This window comes from Thunnus maccoyii, chromosome 16 (assembly GCF_910596095.1).
Source record: "Thunnus maccoyii chromosome 16, fThuMac1.1, whole genome shotgun sequence".
NCBI lineage: Eukaryota > Metazoa > Chordata > Actinopteri > Scombriformes > Scombridae > Thunnus > Thunnus maccoyii.
Genome location: NC_056548.1, coordinates 19,347,792 through 19,365,813, shown reverse-complemented (window position 1 = coordinate 19,365,813; position 18,022 = coordinate 19,347,792). Strand labels below are relative to the sequence as shown.

At 40.3% G+C, this 18,022-nt stretch overlaps 4 protein-coding genes across 6 annotated transcripts in view; 2 read left to right on the top strand and 2 right to left on the bottom strand.

The window, feature by feature from the left end:
- Positions 1–6,097, bottom strand: part of si:dkey-157l19.2 (uncharacterized protein KIAA1522 homolog) — a 29,085-nt gene extending 22,988 nt beyond the window's left edge. The window contains exon 1 of the mRNA XM_042436930.1: positions 5,772–6,097. The gene's annotated coding sequence lies outside the window, so the exon portion shown is untranslated. The remainder of the gene's footprint in view (positions 1–5,771) is intronic.
- LOC121914010 (syncoilin-like) lies at positions 806–10,089 on the top strand. 3 transcript variants are annotated; one of them, XM_042436933.1, is made up of 5 exons: positions 806–1,013; positions 8,002–8,504; positions 8,712–9,122; positions 9,210–9,334; positions 9,419–10,089. In XM_042436933.1, the coding sequence occupies exons 2-5, from the start codon at positions 8,016–8,018 to the stop codon at positions 9,462–9,464; spliced, it is 1,071 nt and encodes a 356-aa protein (XP_042292867.1). In that variant the 5' UTR covers positions 806–1,013; positions 8,002–8,015; the 3' UTR covers positions 9,465–10,089. The 3 variants fall into 3 exon arrangements, with proteins under 3 accessions (XP_042292867.1, XP_042292870.1, XP_042292868.1); XM_042436936.1 differs by lacking the exon at positions 806–1,013 and adding an exon at positions 6,116–6,204; XM_042436934.1 differs by lacking the exon at positions 806–1,013 and adding an exon at positions 7,532–7,716.
- On the bottom strand, positions 10,040–13,921 carry LOC121914009 (histone-binding protein RBBP4). The gene is made up of 11 exons (XM_042436932.1): positions 13,781–13,921; positions 13,168–13,315; positions 12,898–13,043; positions 12,306–12,479; positions 12,088–12,203; positions 11,766–11,926; positions 11,529–11,655; positions 11,332–11,409; positions 10,781–10,915; positions 10,360–10,470; positions 10,040–10,253 (listed from the first exon to the last, which is right to left on the bottom strand). Exons 1-11 carry the CDS (start codon positions 13,794–13,796, stop codon positions 10,191–10,193), a joined length of 1,275 nt encoding a protein of 424 aa, XP_042292866.1. The 5' UTR covers positions 13,797–13,921; the 3' UTR covers positions 10,040–10,190.
- On the top strand, positions 13,834–16,353 carry zbtb8os (zinc finger and BTB domain containing 8 opposite strand; the record flags this gene model as incomplete). Its single annotated transcript, XM_042388749.1, has 7 exons — positions 13,834–14,197; positions 14,435–14,459; positions 14,563–14,684; positions 14,773–14,855; positions 15,090–15,142; positions 15,573–15,609; positions 15,745–16,353. Coding segments are annotated over 7 exons (771 nt in total), but the record flags the coding sequence as incomplete, so codon positions are not given.
- Between the last annotated feature and the right edge of the window lie 1,669 nt (positions 16,354–18,022).

The window sequence follows — 18,022 nt, the reverse complement described above, 5'->3', positions numbered from 1 at the left end:
CACTTCCATGGTTACACATAACAACCTGCAATTTTCAGTTTTGCAAACAAATTTAATGACGTGACGCATGCAGATGAGTGCCCTTCTTTTATTTACAATTTGTCTGAAGCTTTACTCAAGTAAACTTCACATCTCTTAGGTTTCTTTAGGGTAAGAAGTTTCAAAGTTATAGCACCAACAACTTAATTACAGACTTGTTTCATTGTCCCAGCAATTACTTAACCCCTAACCACACCTCTCAATTCATAAAAGTTGATACACAATGTGCGCACAGAAGAAGGATTTCAAATCTGACCTTTTTTGGAGATTTGTAGCACAAACCTGATGAAAAACCTCAACCAGCATCGCCTACACCATACCACATCATAGTGTATCACGTTATCATAAAGAACATAATTCGGTCATGAGCTCTGAGCTGATTTACAAACAAAAAAGTTGCATGCTCTCTCTCTCTGTCTTTCTCACACACACTAAACCCACTGTGGTTTTCTAGCCTAGGCCCAGTCCTGCTGGAGCAAGCATGTGTTCCAACATGCTGTTTACTTATCCTTTACAAAAGACGTCAGGCTCTCACATTGGACAGGAGGTACAGCTCAAACAAAGTTAACCTCAACGCAGTGTCAATACCTGAAGCACTGATTATCTGACATTGACAGCTGTGTGTACACATCAACTTGAAGTAAACTGGAGCTGATAGCAGTTTACACACTGTCATGAAATAGATGTTGAGACTCCGGAAACGACAGGTATTGATTGTGTACTTTTGACAGTTATACTGTATGTCGTGGAGCTCTAGGACATAAATTCCAGCGCAAATCTGGGTCTCCTCTCCACTTTTACGCAGGCAGGTCAACAGAGTTAAATCAGCGCAAAGCACTGACACCTGCCTCGCCTAAAGCAAAGCACAGAAGCATGGGTTACTGCGCAGACTAAGCCAGAGCCCAAATCCAGGATTAAAAACCACAGATCTTCATCTCCCACTGGGCTCGACTGTACCTTTCTTTGACAAACTGGTGAGTAAATGAAAAGAGGGAAATCCAGTTGTTGTTATATTTGAAAACTATCTTAAGTCCAAGTGACTCAAGTGTCCACACCCTAAACTGAACTGTGTCAAAGATGAACTGCAAATACAGTCATTCTCTGTCATTATTTTTTAAACAGAATGCCTTTAAGGGGGGATTTACACCACGGTATAATTTAGAGAACTGTCCTGAAGTTGACTTTGAAATAGTTTCTTACCCACTTTAATGTTTTATGTGACAAGCTGCACCCACGTGGTAAGAAAGTAGGTTCAAATGTTGCATAAAACACTATCCTATCCTTTGAGTGGACTCTCACAATACTCATTTTGAAAATGAAGTGTAATCACACCCTTATCGACACCAGCAAATATAAATAATGTGAATTTTGCAGTTACAAGTAGGAAGGGACGGGGGGGGTGTCCAGGAACTGAATCTTGGACTGCACACAGGGAAGCTGACAGAGCAGACTCCACTGCCTCACAGGGATAAGGCAAAGCCAAGAGGGAGTGGCGGTGATACAGGCAGCCACCTTTGTTTGAATTAGGACCGGCTCAGTTTAACCAGGAGGTCGTTCACATCTACGTACGTCTGAGCTGCAGAGTTTGACATGGCATGACTTAGCTGTCAGCGAGCCAGGTTAAAGTCGGGCTGAATACAGTTAGTCTCTGCAACAAGGAAATAACAGATTAACAAGGTTAATATTCTCTTCTCTGGGGGGAAAAAAACGGGATGTTTTGGATCTGTTCTAGTCCTCCTGCAGAGACCAGCGGAAAAGTAGCGGCTTGTTTGGGTAATAAAAGTTTTTAAACTACTATAAGAATGAGCAAATGGCAAGTGTTTAAGCACTGTGAAAACTGGTGTTACTGTGCAGCACCTGCAGGCATCAATCAGGGCGTTGCCCCGTCTTCTTTGGGCATTATCAAACAAAGGAGAGCGCTGCTACTCAAGAGTAGACTTAAGGAACGTTGTCTGGGCTAGAACTCCTCACAATTATGAGCAAACACTTAATGTACAATAACTGTACTGTGATGGACGACGAGGCCACCAAGACACGAACTGTAAATACTTGAGGAGCTTCTACAATGAATACCAGCAACTCTGAGCCCTGCAGGAGTCAGGCATCAATGAAAGATTTCCGATCTTAAGGGAATTGGCCTCCTCTTTCACACTAAACTTATTTTTGCATTGGCAGGGAAGATGATGATGCTGAATAGCTCATGAAAATTTCATCTCAAGAGCCAGAGTCCAGGGTGGCCACAAGTTTCCTACAATTTGATTCTAAACCAACATATCAGCATAAATACACAGTGGTGAAGGAATTGGACTGAAAGACAACCCCTTACTGACATTATGTGGTTCCTTTGTTTGGTGCAGAGAGGATAAAGTTTCAGAAAAAGACCATGTAAGTAATGACAGTGATAAAAATAAACATAGCATAAACACAACAACACTGTAAGACAATAATGACACAAATAAACCAAAATGCTATGTAACTGAACTCACAGGGGGTTCAGGAGGTTGTGTGTGTGCATGCGCGGTGGTAGCATGCAGAGATCTGTGGACGAGGTAATGCAAATTGGCGTGCTGCGAGGCCACTGAAGCCATGCAGCAGCTTGTCTGGTAAGAGCAGCGGCTGCATTCCTGAGAGATTGATAATTACCAACTGAGGAACTCTTCTCTCCAAATCTGCTTTCACCCTCCCACCACCACCATCGCCGCCTCCATCCCCTCCTCTTGCCCCCCCCCCCCCCCCCCCCCCCAACTCCCCTGCCACACATCCCTAATTCAGTGGCCTAGGAGACCGAGCCATGAAAGAAAACGGATAATGGCTGGCGCATGAGAGTCATTTTGAGATAACATTATAATACGTGGTTGTGTGCACTGGCTGACATTATTGTTCACTGTGTATGCTTTTCACAGAGGAGTCACAAATATTTTAGCTCAGTGGAAATTATGTGCACACCAAAATATGGAAAATGATGGATTTTCACGTATAAATAAGAGTTTTTTCAATATATTTTGAGTGGCTGGTATACATTTTGACTATTTTGAGACATACTATATCTAAAATGTATTCTTAAGTCGATGGCAAAAATATGAGAAAATACTTCGACAATCAGTTTCTTAAAGCCAAAGGTGAGGTCTTCCAATTGTTTGCTCTGGAACAAGCTGGAACTAGCAAATGTTTGGCATTTTTGCCTGAAAATGACTATTATGAATAATCAATTATCAAATTTCAGTTCTAATATTATGAGTAACTGTAGTTGTGAAAGTACATGTTCCAGACATGTGATCTAAATGTACGAACACGTTTTGTGTAAAATGTCTATCATGATAAATATCTTAAATATATGTTCTGAAATAAATAAAATGCACAGTCAGGACCCTCAGATCATTCAATGTTTTTGTTTCAGTCCGTATGATCTTAGTTTCCATTGTTTACTCCTTTGTTTCTTTCCAAAAACAGGATGGAGACATAATGGAAATTTAAATTTGCTCTGGCAGTGTTCAGAGATGGCAGCCAACAGAGACTTTGCACAGTTTGCTTTGCTGCCAGAGGTTGCCAGGGGTCTAAGCCAGGACCACAGCCTCTGTGGAGCTTAAGACCCCTGAACTGACAGGTCAGACAAGGGTAAAAAAGAAACTGTTATGCGGCAGCAGTGACCGTCTCGCAGCGAAGGCAAACACAGCTGGACGCTGCGGTTTAAAAATACATCCTGGCATCTCAGTGTCTCTGCTCAGCCCCAGTCAAAACAAAAACTCTGTAGCTGCTTTGAAACCCTTTCAATCTGAAGCTCACTCAGTCTGACAGTCGCCTAAGTGGACGGCAGTCAAAGAAAAATGTAGTGTGGGGGGAAAAAAATCCTCAATTTGGACCAGAATTTATGTGAACTCTCACAATAAAAATAAATGTCTGTTTGCATTCACACTAAAGCCCAATTACAGATATTGATTACATTTTCAGAAGTGTTGATAAGAATAAACTGATGAGTTACTCATAAACTAATCCCACTGATTAACAGCCGACTCATCAGCCAGCAGTTTCCTCTCACTGCAGGTCTGCATGACAAACACACACCCACACACACATGCATCATTTAGCCTACTCAACATTCACACACATAATCACGAGTCTTTAACTGTTACAACATCAATTGTACTTCCTGTTGCTCTCTTGAGCAGCATCTTTCACCTCTCCAACACTTGAGCTGGCACTTCATCCCTGACAGCAAACATGTCCTGCAAAAAGTTTTAAAACTGTTTTACCTACTTGCCTGTCTCAGGTGGTGGATGCACCATATCCTTAGAACAGTCCTCTTTTCAGTGAAATCCTTATCCTGTTATATCCCTCATCTCTCAATACCTCTGTGTTATCATCCTGTCTCTACCTTGATGTCTGCCTGGATTGTCCTCTGAGTCTCAGGTATCTACCAGGTTCTGCTTTGCCTCTTGTGCTTACATAACACACCTGTAATCTCCATGGGTACAAGCCCTGGCATGGCGGGCCGGCGAAGACGGAGCACCAGTATGAGACACACCCTTTCTAAACAAATGGCTCTGTCTCAGGCTAACCTACCAGAGGGCACAAGAGATAAACTTGAAGCCATGGTGCTTAAAAAAAACGGCCCTCAACCCTTGATCGCTGGAAGAACTGCACAGTTGTCAGTAAAGTGTGGACCTCACTTCCGATTCCAAAGTTCAGGAGAGGCGGCAGACAAACAAAAGGGAAGGGGGACCCCCAGGAGGTCCTGAGATGGTCACGTTATCTCTGTCAGGTTAATAAACAAGCAGTGGGCTTAGCATTATGGAGGGCACACGAACTGTCATTGACTGGAATAGATTAAACCAGGTGTCAGAGTACCATGCTGTCAAGCAGACACTGGGTCAGTGATGGGAAATAACACAATAGTCTTCATTGTCATAAGCTCCATAGCTGAGAGGAGCACTACAGGTCTTAAATTACCTTCATTTAAGATCCCTCAAGGCCAAGCTAAGCAAATATCCCACACCTAGTTTTTCATGCATACCTATACTCAGTCTGAATCTCCTGCCATCCATTGGCAGCTCAGTTTATTTGATCAGGGGGTGGACTTTACCATTAGGCAAGGTAGGCAACTACCCCTACATCTAACTAAAAGGGCCCCAAACAGCTATGGATTTATTATGATGTTTAGATGTGAAAAATATTGAATTATGTTAGTATTCTAACTCATTGTACCCCAAAAATTTTTAATGCAGGACTTACTTTTACAGTATTTTTACTGTGTGATATATATAGTTTTCCTTAAGAAAACGTTTTGAGTACTTCTTTTACTATTGCCAATACCAACATTTAGTAAGAGAAAGGGTGAAAATAAAGCAAGACAGAGTTTTCCTGGGGCCCTCAAATCACTAAAACCGCCCATGTAGATTTGATAACGCTGGTTAAGACATGAGGCAACAATTTTCTTTATTCTGTAGTCTGATCTTATAGTTTAAAACCAAAGCAACTGGTAGACTAATCAGAAAACATGTACAAAAAAAAGTACTTTCTGTACATTTTGAAAAAGATGATTCATTCGACTCTATTGTCATTTTAAGATTATTTAAACTTTTTGCAAGAATACTAAACTATATTTTCAACCATTTAACATGTCTACGTATAGTTTAAGAAGTTATTAAGAGGAAATTACATAAGATGTGTTAAGACATTGACACTTGAAAAACTTCACATAACGACAAAACAATCTAAACAACTGGTGATCATACCTTGTTAAACTTAAATGATCCAGATGGGTTGATTTACCCTCAGCCTCTCTCCATTTGAAGCGTCTCCCTGCTGCGTCTTTCCTCTCCAACTCCAAACTTTCACCGTCCGGAGGAAAACTTCAGGTGAACCATTTCCGTGAAAAACACTTCAGGAAGCGACTGGAGTCTGGATTTGTTTGTACCCAGCCGGTACAGATCCGTTTGTTTGGATGTCAGCTAAACGGACTTCCCCGCTGTCTGTCTTTTTTTGTCTGCGGACGCTCCAGTGGAGCATTAAGGGGAAAATGAAGAGAAGTTGCGCTGCTGTCGACCTGTAGCTCCCACCTGGAGGCTGGGCGCGCGCGCTCAGGTGCGAGACGCGTGCTGCGCTGCGGTCAGTGCAGTGAGGACATCTAGTGGCGGGACGCAGGAACAACATGTTACATCTGAACAAGTGAGCGAGATAGGGAATTTCCTTTTTCCACGCTTAGTTTGCATGTCACTATTACCGTGACGTCAACACTTTTTCTGAAGAAGAAAATATTTTTACTTTTACTTGGAAGTTGCAAATCAAGATTCCCAACTTTTTCTGTATATGCACTTTTACATACACAAGATACAGTAGGTATATTATGAATAGCTATATCTGACAATAGAATAGATAGGCCTATACATTCATGTAAATTACAATTTGAATGTTAAATCAAAATGTTTTTCTTAGATCTGACCATTTTTTCCTTTATTTTTTATTAGATTAAATTTGATAATTTAATTAATCTCAAGAGGGCGGATTAGTCCTCCATGCAAAGTTACAAATAACAAAATATGCACAAGCCAGACAGGTCACAGCAGACAATATGTGAGCAAAATACTTCCAAACAGTAGTTTAAAACCTTTGAACAGTACAAAATCATGCAAAATATAGAAGATACACAACAGTAAATATGCACCAAATACATATATGTCTCTGTCCTGTGAAAACCATGTCTTCAAAACACCAATTTTTCATGAGTTAATAATAATAATAATAATTTAAAAAAATAAATAAGTTAATAAGGGCTGTTGGCTTTCCAGTTATTTTAAAAACTGTGTATTTATAGCTTAAGAACTGTTAGAATTGTCTCACCCCAAAAAGGAGCACATAGTCCTTTGCATACATTTTCATAAACTATGAGGTTTAGCTAACTGGGTGACAAGGGTCCAACGTTGCTGTGGACATAGCTGATACAGTCATGTTATCATAAAGGCAGTCTAGATAAACATACAGTGCCCATTCATAACAGAGCCATTATTGTTTGCATATGTTATTGTATTTTAGTGTATTTCTAATGTAAAATATGGGATATTATACAAAAATAAGCCTCACTCTTTGAAGATGCTCACATCTAATCTCCTTCATTACATTCCTTGTAAGTGTAGTTTTGTATGTGAGGAATGCAGAGCACTACAAACAAATACTGTATATAAACCATGCAAACTTTATGGGTAGGTGACCTTAATACTGCAGGAAGCTATTAAAAGAAAGGGCTGCACAGGCCTGTTAATAAAACCACCTCGGCCTGTAGTCTGGGGGAAAATGTCCAAGGTAGAAAGTTGAGGAAAGTTAATGCTCACACCATTTTCAACCATGATGTCACTACCTACTTAGATGCATGTAAAAACAAGCTGTATAAATATAACTCTCGCTGGCATCCAGGCTGATCCAAACATGTGTTAGCTAATGCATCCAAAGCATGTAGGCCAGTCTGCTCCCAGCACTGACAGTTTGTCTTCCCATGTGGGGGCATGTGAGTCTTCCTCTGAACTCAGAGATAGTATTTCCACCACGACTCCAGTTGTTATTAATAAACACAAAGTGTGCCTCTGTTTTCATGGAGACAGACACACAGCAGAGAGATCCTTAAAGCAGAAAGCAAACTGAGTTCATAGCCGGCTGTACCTGTTGGAGCTGCCACCTCCAAACAAAGTGAGTAGTAATAGGCTCTATGTGTTAATATCAGTTATTACTGATGAGTGTACGACTGAGGGATGTTAAGGTTGCCTGTGTGTGATCTTTGGATGGCTTTTTTGGGGGAACAGCGATCACAATTGTAAACTTGATTACATTTACATTAAGTTTCTCTGTTATGCAAAACAACCTGAAATGGATGACCTGAGTAGAGAGATTTTAAAACCCCAATCTAATCAATTGTTGATGTCGGTCCTTTGATAAATAACAGCTCTCTTGTTTTCTTCTTCTCTTTCCTTCTAGCTTCTTAACAGGTCATGGACAATCAAAGATTAACAGAGGACGGAAATGACACGTTATCTACTGAAGACTCAAACATGGAATTCAGCTTTGTTGAAAATGTCACAGAAAGTAGCCATACTGACTCTGAAGGGGACACAGTCATCGCCACAGAGGAGCGCACACAACTCCCCATGATACAAATAGACCAGAGGGACATGGACAGTTTAGGACAACTTTTCGAGTGCTGCATCCAGCATGTGTCCTATCTAGAGGTGCAGAGGGACGAGTTGATACAGGAGCTCATGCAACTGCAGGAACCCATGCTGCGAGTTGTGGAGCACCTGAGGGGAAAGCTGCTAGACACACGGAGGCTGTTCACTCTGGCTCAGCTGGATTATCTCGCTGTTTATGAGGAACTGCAGCAGGTGAAGAGGAAAATGTTTGCCACAGCCAGACATTGCATCCAGAGCCAGGTGACACTGACTGCACAAGAGTATGAGGTGGCTCAGTCTGCTGTTACACAGGTAACCCTCTTTGGATTCGTGATACCTGGATGATTAATTTACTGAGGCACATTCAGTGTGAGGCTTTCTGCAGTTTGAGAAGTATTTCCTTTCGAGAGCTATTTGTTTTGTTGTGGCTGTAAGTCAAGTTTTATCCTGATCTGCCCCAAGTGGACAGCATCGGGAATCTTCTTTTTTCTTTAAAATCAGTTTTACATCTGTCCGTAGGAGGAGCTCAAGGCCCATATTCAAAGTCTGACCCAGGAGTTGTCTCAGCTCCGGGAGGCCCACCAGAACCAGCTCAACTCCTTGAGGGACCAGGCCAGAAAGCCCTACAGACCAAGAGCCATGAGCGACATCAGCCAGTGCCGGCAGGCTTCTGTCAGATTACAGCGGCGGCTCAGCGGCAGCATGAGGGTACTGGAGGGCTGGTATGAGCCTCGGCTCATGGCCCTGCTGAAGAGGAGGCAGATTGTGGAGGATGCCTTGAGAATAAGCAGGGAGCAGGCGACAGACCTGAGGGCCAGCCTGGGGCCACTGAGAGAGAACATACAGAGAATGGAGGTGCAGAGGTCCTGTCTGGAGGAGAGGATCAGCCTGATGGAAAGGGAGAGGGAGGAGAGTATTGCTCAACACAAGGTACAGTGATCTAAGTAAGATATGGTATATCACATACGGAGTGTTTGATAAAACTGCCAACTCAGACCGTTATCCACTTTACCACAGGAGACTGTGGAGAAACTAGAAGAGACTCTGAGAGAGTTACAAGAAGAATTTGAAGTTCAAAGAAACTCTAAGAAAGATTTGGAGGTGCTTAGGGATGGCCTTTTAGCAGAGCTGACATTTCTCAGGTAGGGTTTTTTTTTACCGTTTTACTATAGACTGTAAGCAGCAGGATAAAAAATGAAATGACTAACAGATATCTTGTTCTATAGGGGCTGTGATGAACCCAGTGAAACCACTGCAGAGGAGGATCCCTAACTTTCTATTTTCAGTGGACACTCTTAAACCAGAATCTCCACCAGACCAAAGTACAGCATTGCATGTATATTTAATGTCAAAGATAAAATCTAATATATGTTGCACAATTCAAACCTGGTATTCATTCATTTAATTTCTCATCAACTCATATTGCATAAGAAATTAACATCTAACATGCTGTGCCAAGAAACCGAGCAGACAGATTTACTGTAAATATTTTATTATGAATATATTTAAGTACACAAGAGTTCAGATGCAGCACAGAATAACAAACAAAAAAATGCAGAGAAAAAGACATACAAGAGACGCAACACACAATCTGGAAAAGTCATACTACGTGTATCAAGCAAACCTATGTTATGTACAATTTTAATAAAAATGGATCTCGATAGAAATGTTTTGCAGAAAACTAATTCCAGAGGAGAGAAATAAAACCATGAAAATGCAAACCTGAATGATGATGGACACATCTTTGATGGTTTCATCACATGTCAGAGTTGAGTACTGGAAGTTTGGAAAACTAAAAAGACCTAAAAATCTGACGATAGACTTGTTTTAAATACTTCACAACATGATGACAGCTCAGCAATTTATTCTTTCATGTTCTACAAAAAACACTGCTGCCCAAAATGTTAATTAAAAAGACATCACTGCTTATGCACCCAGCACTGGAAAATATGTCCATCTTTAACAAGCAGGTCGAAGGAAGGGATGTGGATACGGGAATCATGCCTGGACCTCTGAATCTGTAGCACCTTCTGGGTCCTCGTCGTTGTAGATGTTTTCAGCCTGTAGAAGAAACAATTTTAAAGTATGTCTTATCTTTCTGTCTGCTTTACAAAAATTATGAGCCCATATAATTAAATAAAAACAATGTAGCAAACAAAGCTCTTACCATCTGCCAGACTTGCATGATATTGTCCTCTGATACAGAACAAATGACCCATGGCTCGTTGGGGTTCCAAGAGAAGTCTGAGATCTTAGCTGTGTGTCCGCCGTGGATGAACTAAAGAAGCAGAGAAAAAGGCATTTGTATGGCACTTAATATTAATACAACGCTTAATTTAAAATTAAGGCTGCAACTAACAAGTATTTTCATTATCGATTAATCTGTAAATTATTTTCTCGATTAGTTATTTGGTCTGTAAAATGTAAAAAAAAAAAAGAAAAAAAAAGGTGAATATATTTATATATTTAGTTTATTAGATATTCAGTTTATTATAATCGAAGACTAAAGAAACCAGAAAATATTCACATTTGACATTGACACACACAAACTTTAAGCATCAAATATTATCATGTTTGTCACAACTCACCAGCAGCTCAGGAGGGCCGTCCTCAGCATCTTCAGGAGACTGCTCCTCCCCGATCTTGCTGAGGTCCCAGACGTTGAGCCTCCTATCTGTGCCGCTGGAGGCCAGGATGGTTTCATTATGAGGAGACCACTGAACCTGTTAGGGAGACATGGGCCAGATGTTACACATTCGCTTCAGAGTGCTTCACAAACATAAAACTAAAAATGAATAACCACCATCATAAAGACTAAAATCTGTCCAGTCAGCCGACTGTTGTTTGTAGCTTGTTCTGTCAGTACTCTGGATTCATCATGATGCTACTGAGTTTGATTATATGGGTAACAATTATAGTATGCTGGGTTTCCTATTGCCACTAATTAGTGGTTATGCAAAAAGGTGAGTGTTTATATTATGACGTGCAGCGAAAGCCTGCTTTTTCAACTCATCATCTGTTTCCATTTATAACTACAGCCAACATTTAAAGGCCAGCATAACTCCAGATGGGCCAAACAATAACTATGCAACAAACCTAATTTTAAACAACTTTAACTGAACTGAGGTTCACTTCTTACCTGGAAGATCTCGTCTTTATGTGACTCGAAAGAGTGCAACTTCAGCTTCAGGTTCCTCAGGTCCCACAGAGCAACAGTCTAAAAATAAAAAGTAGTCAGCTTCCACTGATTCAACCCATTATACAAACAAGAGTAAATAAGAACAGATCCTTGGACGGTAATGTGCTGTGTAACAGATGTACAGAGAGCGGACCCACTTTATCTGCAGAGCCAGTGGCCAGTATGAACTCGCTGTAGGGATTGAAAGACAGGCAGTTGACCTCAGCGGTGTGGGCATCCACTGCATGGCTGGGCTTGGAGGTGTTGTTGGACCGCGTGTCCCAACTGTTCCAAAACAAAGGCACCATTGTTCAAGAGAAAGTCGAAACTGAGCAACAACTTTGTTTCTCACAAGTCATCTGTAAGATATTGTTGTCAAGTTGAAAACAGCTTACATCATGAGTTTCTGGTCATCAGCGACAGATCCAAAGAGTGACTCATGGAGCAGGTGCCAGGAGACATCCTCAACCACAGCAGTGTGGCCTGTGAAGATTGTCTTAGCGTCAACAATTTTTCCCTCCTTGGGTACTGTGCTGATGTCCCACAAGCAAATAGTCTGTAAAGAAAGCAGGAGACATGTCAACACATCAGTTAAGCTAGTTAAGTAAAATAGTAACAAACAGGTTAATTATCAAAGTAAAATAAAATAAGACATTTGTAAAACGGGAACAGAAACATAGGACAGAAAATTCAGGTATGCTTTGAAAGGTTGCTCACATGGTCATCAGAAGCACTGAGGAGGCAGCCGCTGAGGTTCGGGTTCCAGGAGAGGCCGTAGCCTTCTTTCTGGTGACCTCTCAACCGCAGGTCAGGGGTGCATTCTCCAGAAGGGTCTAGAATGGAAAAAAAAAAAAAGCATCAGTGCTGTAAAATGTTGCAGAAAAAGTACCTGTCATAGACTCAACAGAGAATGTGAAACACAGCATTAATCCCACCTGGTTTGGAGGGGTGCTTTGTATAATCAAAGACCAGCACGTCACTGGTGGGGGTCTTGGTGGCGATGATGCAAGGATTCTGGGGCATGTAGCGGGCTCTGTTCACTTCTCCCTCGTGGTTGATTTTGATTTCGATTTCGATCTTACCGCTTACTGATCCAAATCCTCCAAACTCTGAAATAATGCATGACAAACACATAACATTACTATTGCAACTTAACCTGTAATTCATCTTAATCTCATGAAGTTGCTAAACTGCATTTTAATCTCCTAAAATGTAACCATAACAAAAACACAAACCTATTATTGCAGCATTTAAGATCTAATTCTGTGACAGATTTTGATCCAATTTAACTTTTAGTAGAGGTGAGAACTGTAAGCCACAATATATGAACTTTGTGTTGATATGACTGCACTGAAATGAAATAGTTAATACTGAACTGTCACCCAGCCTTTATGAAATTGTTGCAATGATAATGACAAATGTGATATTGACAATATACTTTATCCATTGATTCATGTATTTTGTATAACAAATTGCTGGGCACAACTTTAAACATAAAAGTGCTAAAATGCATATATAATCTCTCACCTCCTTTTTCGCTGTCATAGTGTGAGGCATCAAACTGGGCATCATCATTTGGGAGCTGAACACTGGCAATCACAAGGTGATTCTGTTCATCGGAAGTGTGTGTCCCCAGAACCAGCCGGTGCACACTGTAGTCTTTCCCCTCTGGTCTGTGAAGAGGAACAAAACAAAAACACACATTTTCATTCATTCACTCATTCCCAAAAAAAAGGCAGGCACATATCACCTGGCATGTTTTGTGCGCATGTCAAGGTGCAGAAGATCTCCTCCTACCTGGTGACATCTGGCAGCCACTGGGCGGTTAGACTGGGCCACTCCAGGGCGTGAGTCATGACCAGGTCATAAAGAAAAGGCGTGTTCTTCTTCCAGATCTTGTACTCCTCATTGATCACCCTTTCCTCCACAGCATCATCAAATGCAGCTGTGTTCACATAATAATCACAAGCAACACAGAGCCATGTTATAATGATAGTCAGAACTTATGTCATGCAGCATCTAATTCAACCTGGACTGAACAGAATATATTAAAGGTGACATTAAAGTTATACTCCACCCAGCAAAGTCGTTTCCTTGTTAACTGGCACTATGGTTTATTTTCCTGATAAGCTGGCATTAGTACAAGTTACTAGAGTTAAAATACAATAACCCTAATCAATACCTCACTCCACATGGAACAATAAGTTCACCGGCACAAGTAAATTAATAATAACAATTAACTCGGGTTGTCTAGCTGCTAACGTCAGCTAACAGTTAGCTGGCAACAATGAAAGGAGATGCTGACTGGCGCGCCAACAGACACCGGTTCATCCTGACTCGTAGTTTTTATCTTTCTGGAGAACACACACGCAGTTTGAACCACCCAATTCAGACAGGTGAACACTCTTACCGTCTTTATCGGTCATTATGTCGCCGTTAAACAGCTAATACCGATGAAAAAGGGGAGTAATTTGGGGGAGAGCACTCTGGAAACAGCACAGCACGAGAGGCTCGCAATGGCGCCAACTCCATAGAAGGACGACCGGCCAATCAGCGTTGTCCAAAACAAACAGGAAGCCGTTACCGCTACATCCGGGACCTCCTCCTTTTCCTTCTTCTTTGGTGTTTATTGGCACATCCGGAACCACCTCCTCATTATTTTACTACCATGTTGTGACCAAACAACGACATGGTAAGGTAAAGTTTTCTTCATTTTTTCAAACGTTAAACAAACTTATAGCTCAAATGGACGACCGTGAGCTGGACCTGACTGAGGCGCAGAAAGCTACCAAGTCAAAATATCCGCCAATCAACAAGAAATATGAATGTGAGTCTGAAATTGTGATAAATAATATAGATAGCTTAGCTCTTTTGCTATTACTTTATGTGTGAAAAATGACTCTTTTTACAGCCGAGTTAACTATAAGTGACCCTCCTGGTTTATTCTTGAAATAAATTAAGCTGTTTATCTTATTAAATTAAACGACATATGCCTTACACAGACTCACCAATTCTACTTTGCTGCGGAGTTGGTCTAATAGCATGTGTCTGATTATCATTACAGACTTGGATCACACAGCAGATGTACAGTGAGTGTGGTTTGTTATCTTGGTAAAAGTGTCAGATGTCATGTTTCTCTGTTGTTCATTAGGGATCAAATATCATAACGTCTGATGTGATCTCTCTTGCTAGAATCCACTCCTGGGGAGACTCTCTGGAGGAAGCCTTTGAGCAGTGTGCCATGGGCATGTTTGGCTACATGACGGACACAGAGACTGTGGAGCCCTTAGATACTGTTGAAGTGGAGTCAGAGGGTGAGAGAACAGATGATGTGTCGCCTCAACTATACCTATTCATATCACTTTGTTACCAAATCACTGAAACTTAACTCCTTCTCAAAAGGTGAAGACATGGAGTCTCTTCTCTTCCACTTCCTAGATGACTGGTTATACAAATTTAGTGCAGATCTCTTCTTTATTCCCAGGGTGAGTATACTGGTCAGAAGTCAGTTACGGGGTGCTTAACATATTGCTTGCATTTAGTGATAAAAACATTCACAGGAGGCATGATGGGAGAGAGTTTTTGTACACTGCAGTGCATTTCTGCTTAAAACTTGTATAGGATTCTTGTTTGATGCAGACTGTGTAAAGATCTTCATTATATACTATATGTCTTAATTATTTAGTACTGATTTATTTTTTCTTGATGTTCTGTTGCAGGAGGTCAAAGTTTTGCATGTAGACAGAATGCACTTCAGAATCCGCTCCATTGGGTAAGTTTGGGTACCTCTTAGTAATAACATGAAGGTTATAGCAGATAGAGATCCTAAAATTATTCCTCAGATATGAAGTGGACATGTTTTGAAATACAGAAAATGTAATTTCCATTGGGACACACTGTGTCTTTTGTTTGTTTATTGACTGTCTTCATTAAATTTTTAGTGAGACTGTTAAATCCATACATATGCTGTGTTTCCAAAATGTCTCAGATCTTTGTAAAAAAAAAAAAAATCTTATTCTGTCTTTCTTATAGAAATACATACTCATGTAGCATATGTATCACCAAGTTGTAAATGGTTTGGGTTTCAGATGCCCTCCTGTAGCCTGAAAGAGTCTAAACCAGTTATACAATCTACTTGATTTGGTTTTTTTTAAAGCTACATCTGCTCTCTCATGTGGTAATTTTTCTTTTGTTTATTAAAGGTGGGGTGAAGAATTCTCTCTGGAAAAGCATCCGCAGGTAAGTCGGTTCAGGATGTCTATTTATGCAGCATGCATAAGAAGAATCTTGCTTAAAGATTGTTCAGGATATAATGCTGTACAGAATAAATAAAAGATTTATTTCTAACTGTTATGCACTGTGTTGTCATTCTAGGGTACAGAAGTGAAAGCCATTACATACTCCGCAATGCAGATCCACGATAAAGAAAAACCAGAGATATTTACCATCATTGATATCTGACAACACCTCCAGAGGGAGATCACAGTCCTGGTTCGATGGAGCTGGAATACCTGCATGGCCAATTTAAGTGGCCTTTTTATCTGAGGCAATGATTATAGAATTGTAAAATCTTGTTTCATACTTGTAGGTTAAACTGTCTACCAACAAGAGCATTTCTCTATATTTATAGTGATGTGGATGCACACGATGCAATGAAAGAGTTCCATGGCAGAATAATATGACATTGACATATACATAATTTACATGCGTTCAGAAGGCTTAAAATGCGTTGGATTCAGGGAAATAACTTTTCTTGGGTCATTATTGAATAGTAAACAAAACAAAACCATCACTTTAAAATGATGTGATGGTTTTTAACACATTTACTGACCCAGCTTTACTTGAAATGCTTTAGCAAATTCTTATTCTTATTTATCACAGAACTGAAATTGTGTTGATGCCTTATTAATCATTGTAAACAAATCAATATACATTTATTTTTTCAGTCGGATTGATTAAATGGGTACTAGTACTTTAAAAGAATGGTCTCTCTTAAGCATTTTTTGTAGGTGTGTGTTATGTCAGAAAAAAACACCAAAAATCATTCATAACTGACACATTTTTAAGTGTAACACATTATGAACTATCACATATTGCCATCAGATCTTTTATCTCCTTTTGTTTAAACCCATTCTCTAAGAGTAAACTGACACACTACTAATATACAATGCTAATACAACACAATACAGTACAAGCTTATACATAAATGTAGAGTATATATGTACTATTCTCTTGTTAATTCCATATAGAACTACCAGGCTTGTTTGAAGCTGTTAAACATAAAAATGATTGCAAAGACTGATCAACAGAGAGCCAACATTTCTACTCTTGAATTTCTCAGAAAGCTAAAGATACATTGTGTACTTGATGGTGCAGGTTCATGCCTGTTCAAAGGACTGTAATTGGAGAATATGTGACATAAAAACGAAGATTGCTTCCAGTGACTTGAGGCAGAGGGAGAGCAGGGCATTTTCTTTTGTGGGTTATTGGCTGAATGCCAAAGTGTAACAAACTGATTTCTACAATCAATTACAGGTTTGTGATCTTGGAAATATGCCATATTGTAAATCATACAGGTGGATTTGTCAGGGAGGGGTGCACTATATTGAGCCTGTATAGAGAGGAAATGGTTGATGTGATTCTGGTTCTTTTACAGTACTTTAAGTTGGAATGAATGATGTAGCCTATAGTCCTCTGGCTGGCCCTTGTATCCCAGCTGGACCTTGGTTTGTTGGGGCCTACAGGGCTCATGAATTCATGGATATACCACTAATACCCAGTGTGTCTTACTGCTTAAAGTTACAGTCCATGTGATCATCAGTCCAGAGGTCAGGAGTGAACTTGCAGCTCATTACATCAAGCCTCCCATCAAACCAGATCCACAAGCCCAGCTGGAGTTATAGTTTCAAAGACTGCCAGAGGAGAACAATGGCAGGGGTGGATCCAGAGACTTTAAGGAGTGGCAGAAATATATTTGAACCAGAATAAACCCAAATATTCACCAGTGCCTACAAGTGTCTCTGGACTGCCTGCAGCTACCAACATCTCTGGAACTGCTCATTCTGCAGACAAATGTCCAAATTTCAGATCAGTCATGCAAGTGCAACATGTAAAAGCACCCAGTCTAAAAAGCACTAAAATTACTTGCTATAGCCCCAAACAAAAAGCCATATTAGTCAACAATACAGTGACAGCTCATTCAAAGCTTACCTGGAAGTTTGCACTATATATATATATATATATCTGCCACACCTTAAAGTCTTCATTCCACCCTCTTGCTACCCCATGAATATTTCTCTAGATCCGCCCCTGGGTCGTGGCTTGTATGAATTTATGGTGTCTTGTAAGCCCATGTGGGCTGGGCATGCTATTGTGTGCACGACACAATAATGTACTCATTGTTCCATATAATAGTTGGGGGGAGAAATTGTGGACAGAAAATAATCTGCTTAGTATTTTTTTTTTATTAACAAAAGGATAATATACAAACACTAAGGTAAACAATATCAGCACATATAAATCAAATTTAAATGACACAGACACATATGAAGAACATAAAATGAAAATATTAAAAGACAATTACAAATACAAACATATATTTAGTCAGAGGTTTCAGTGAAAAAGGTTGCATCATGTTTCAATAGCTTATTAC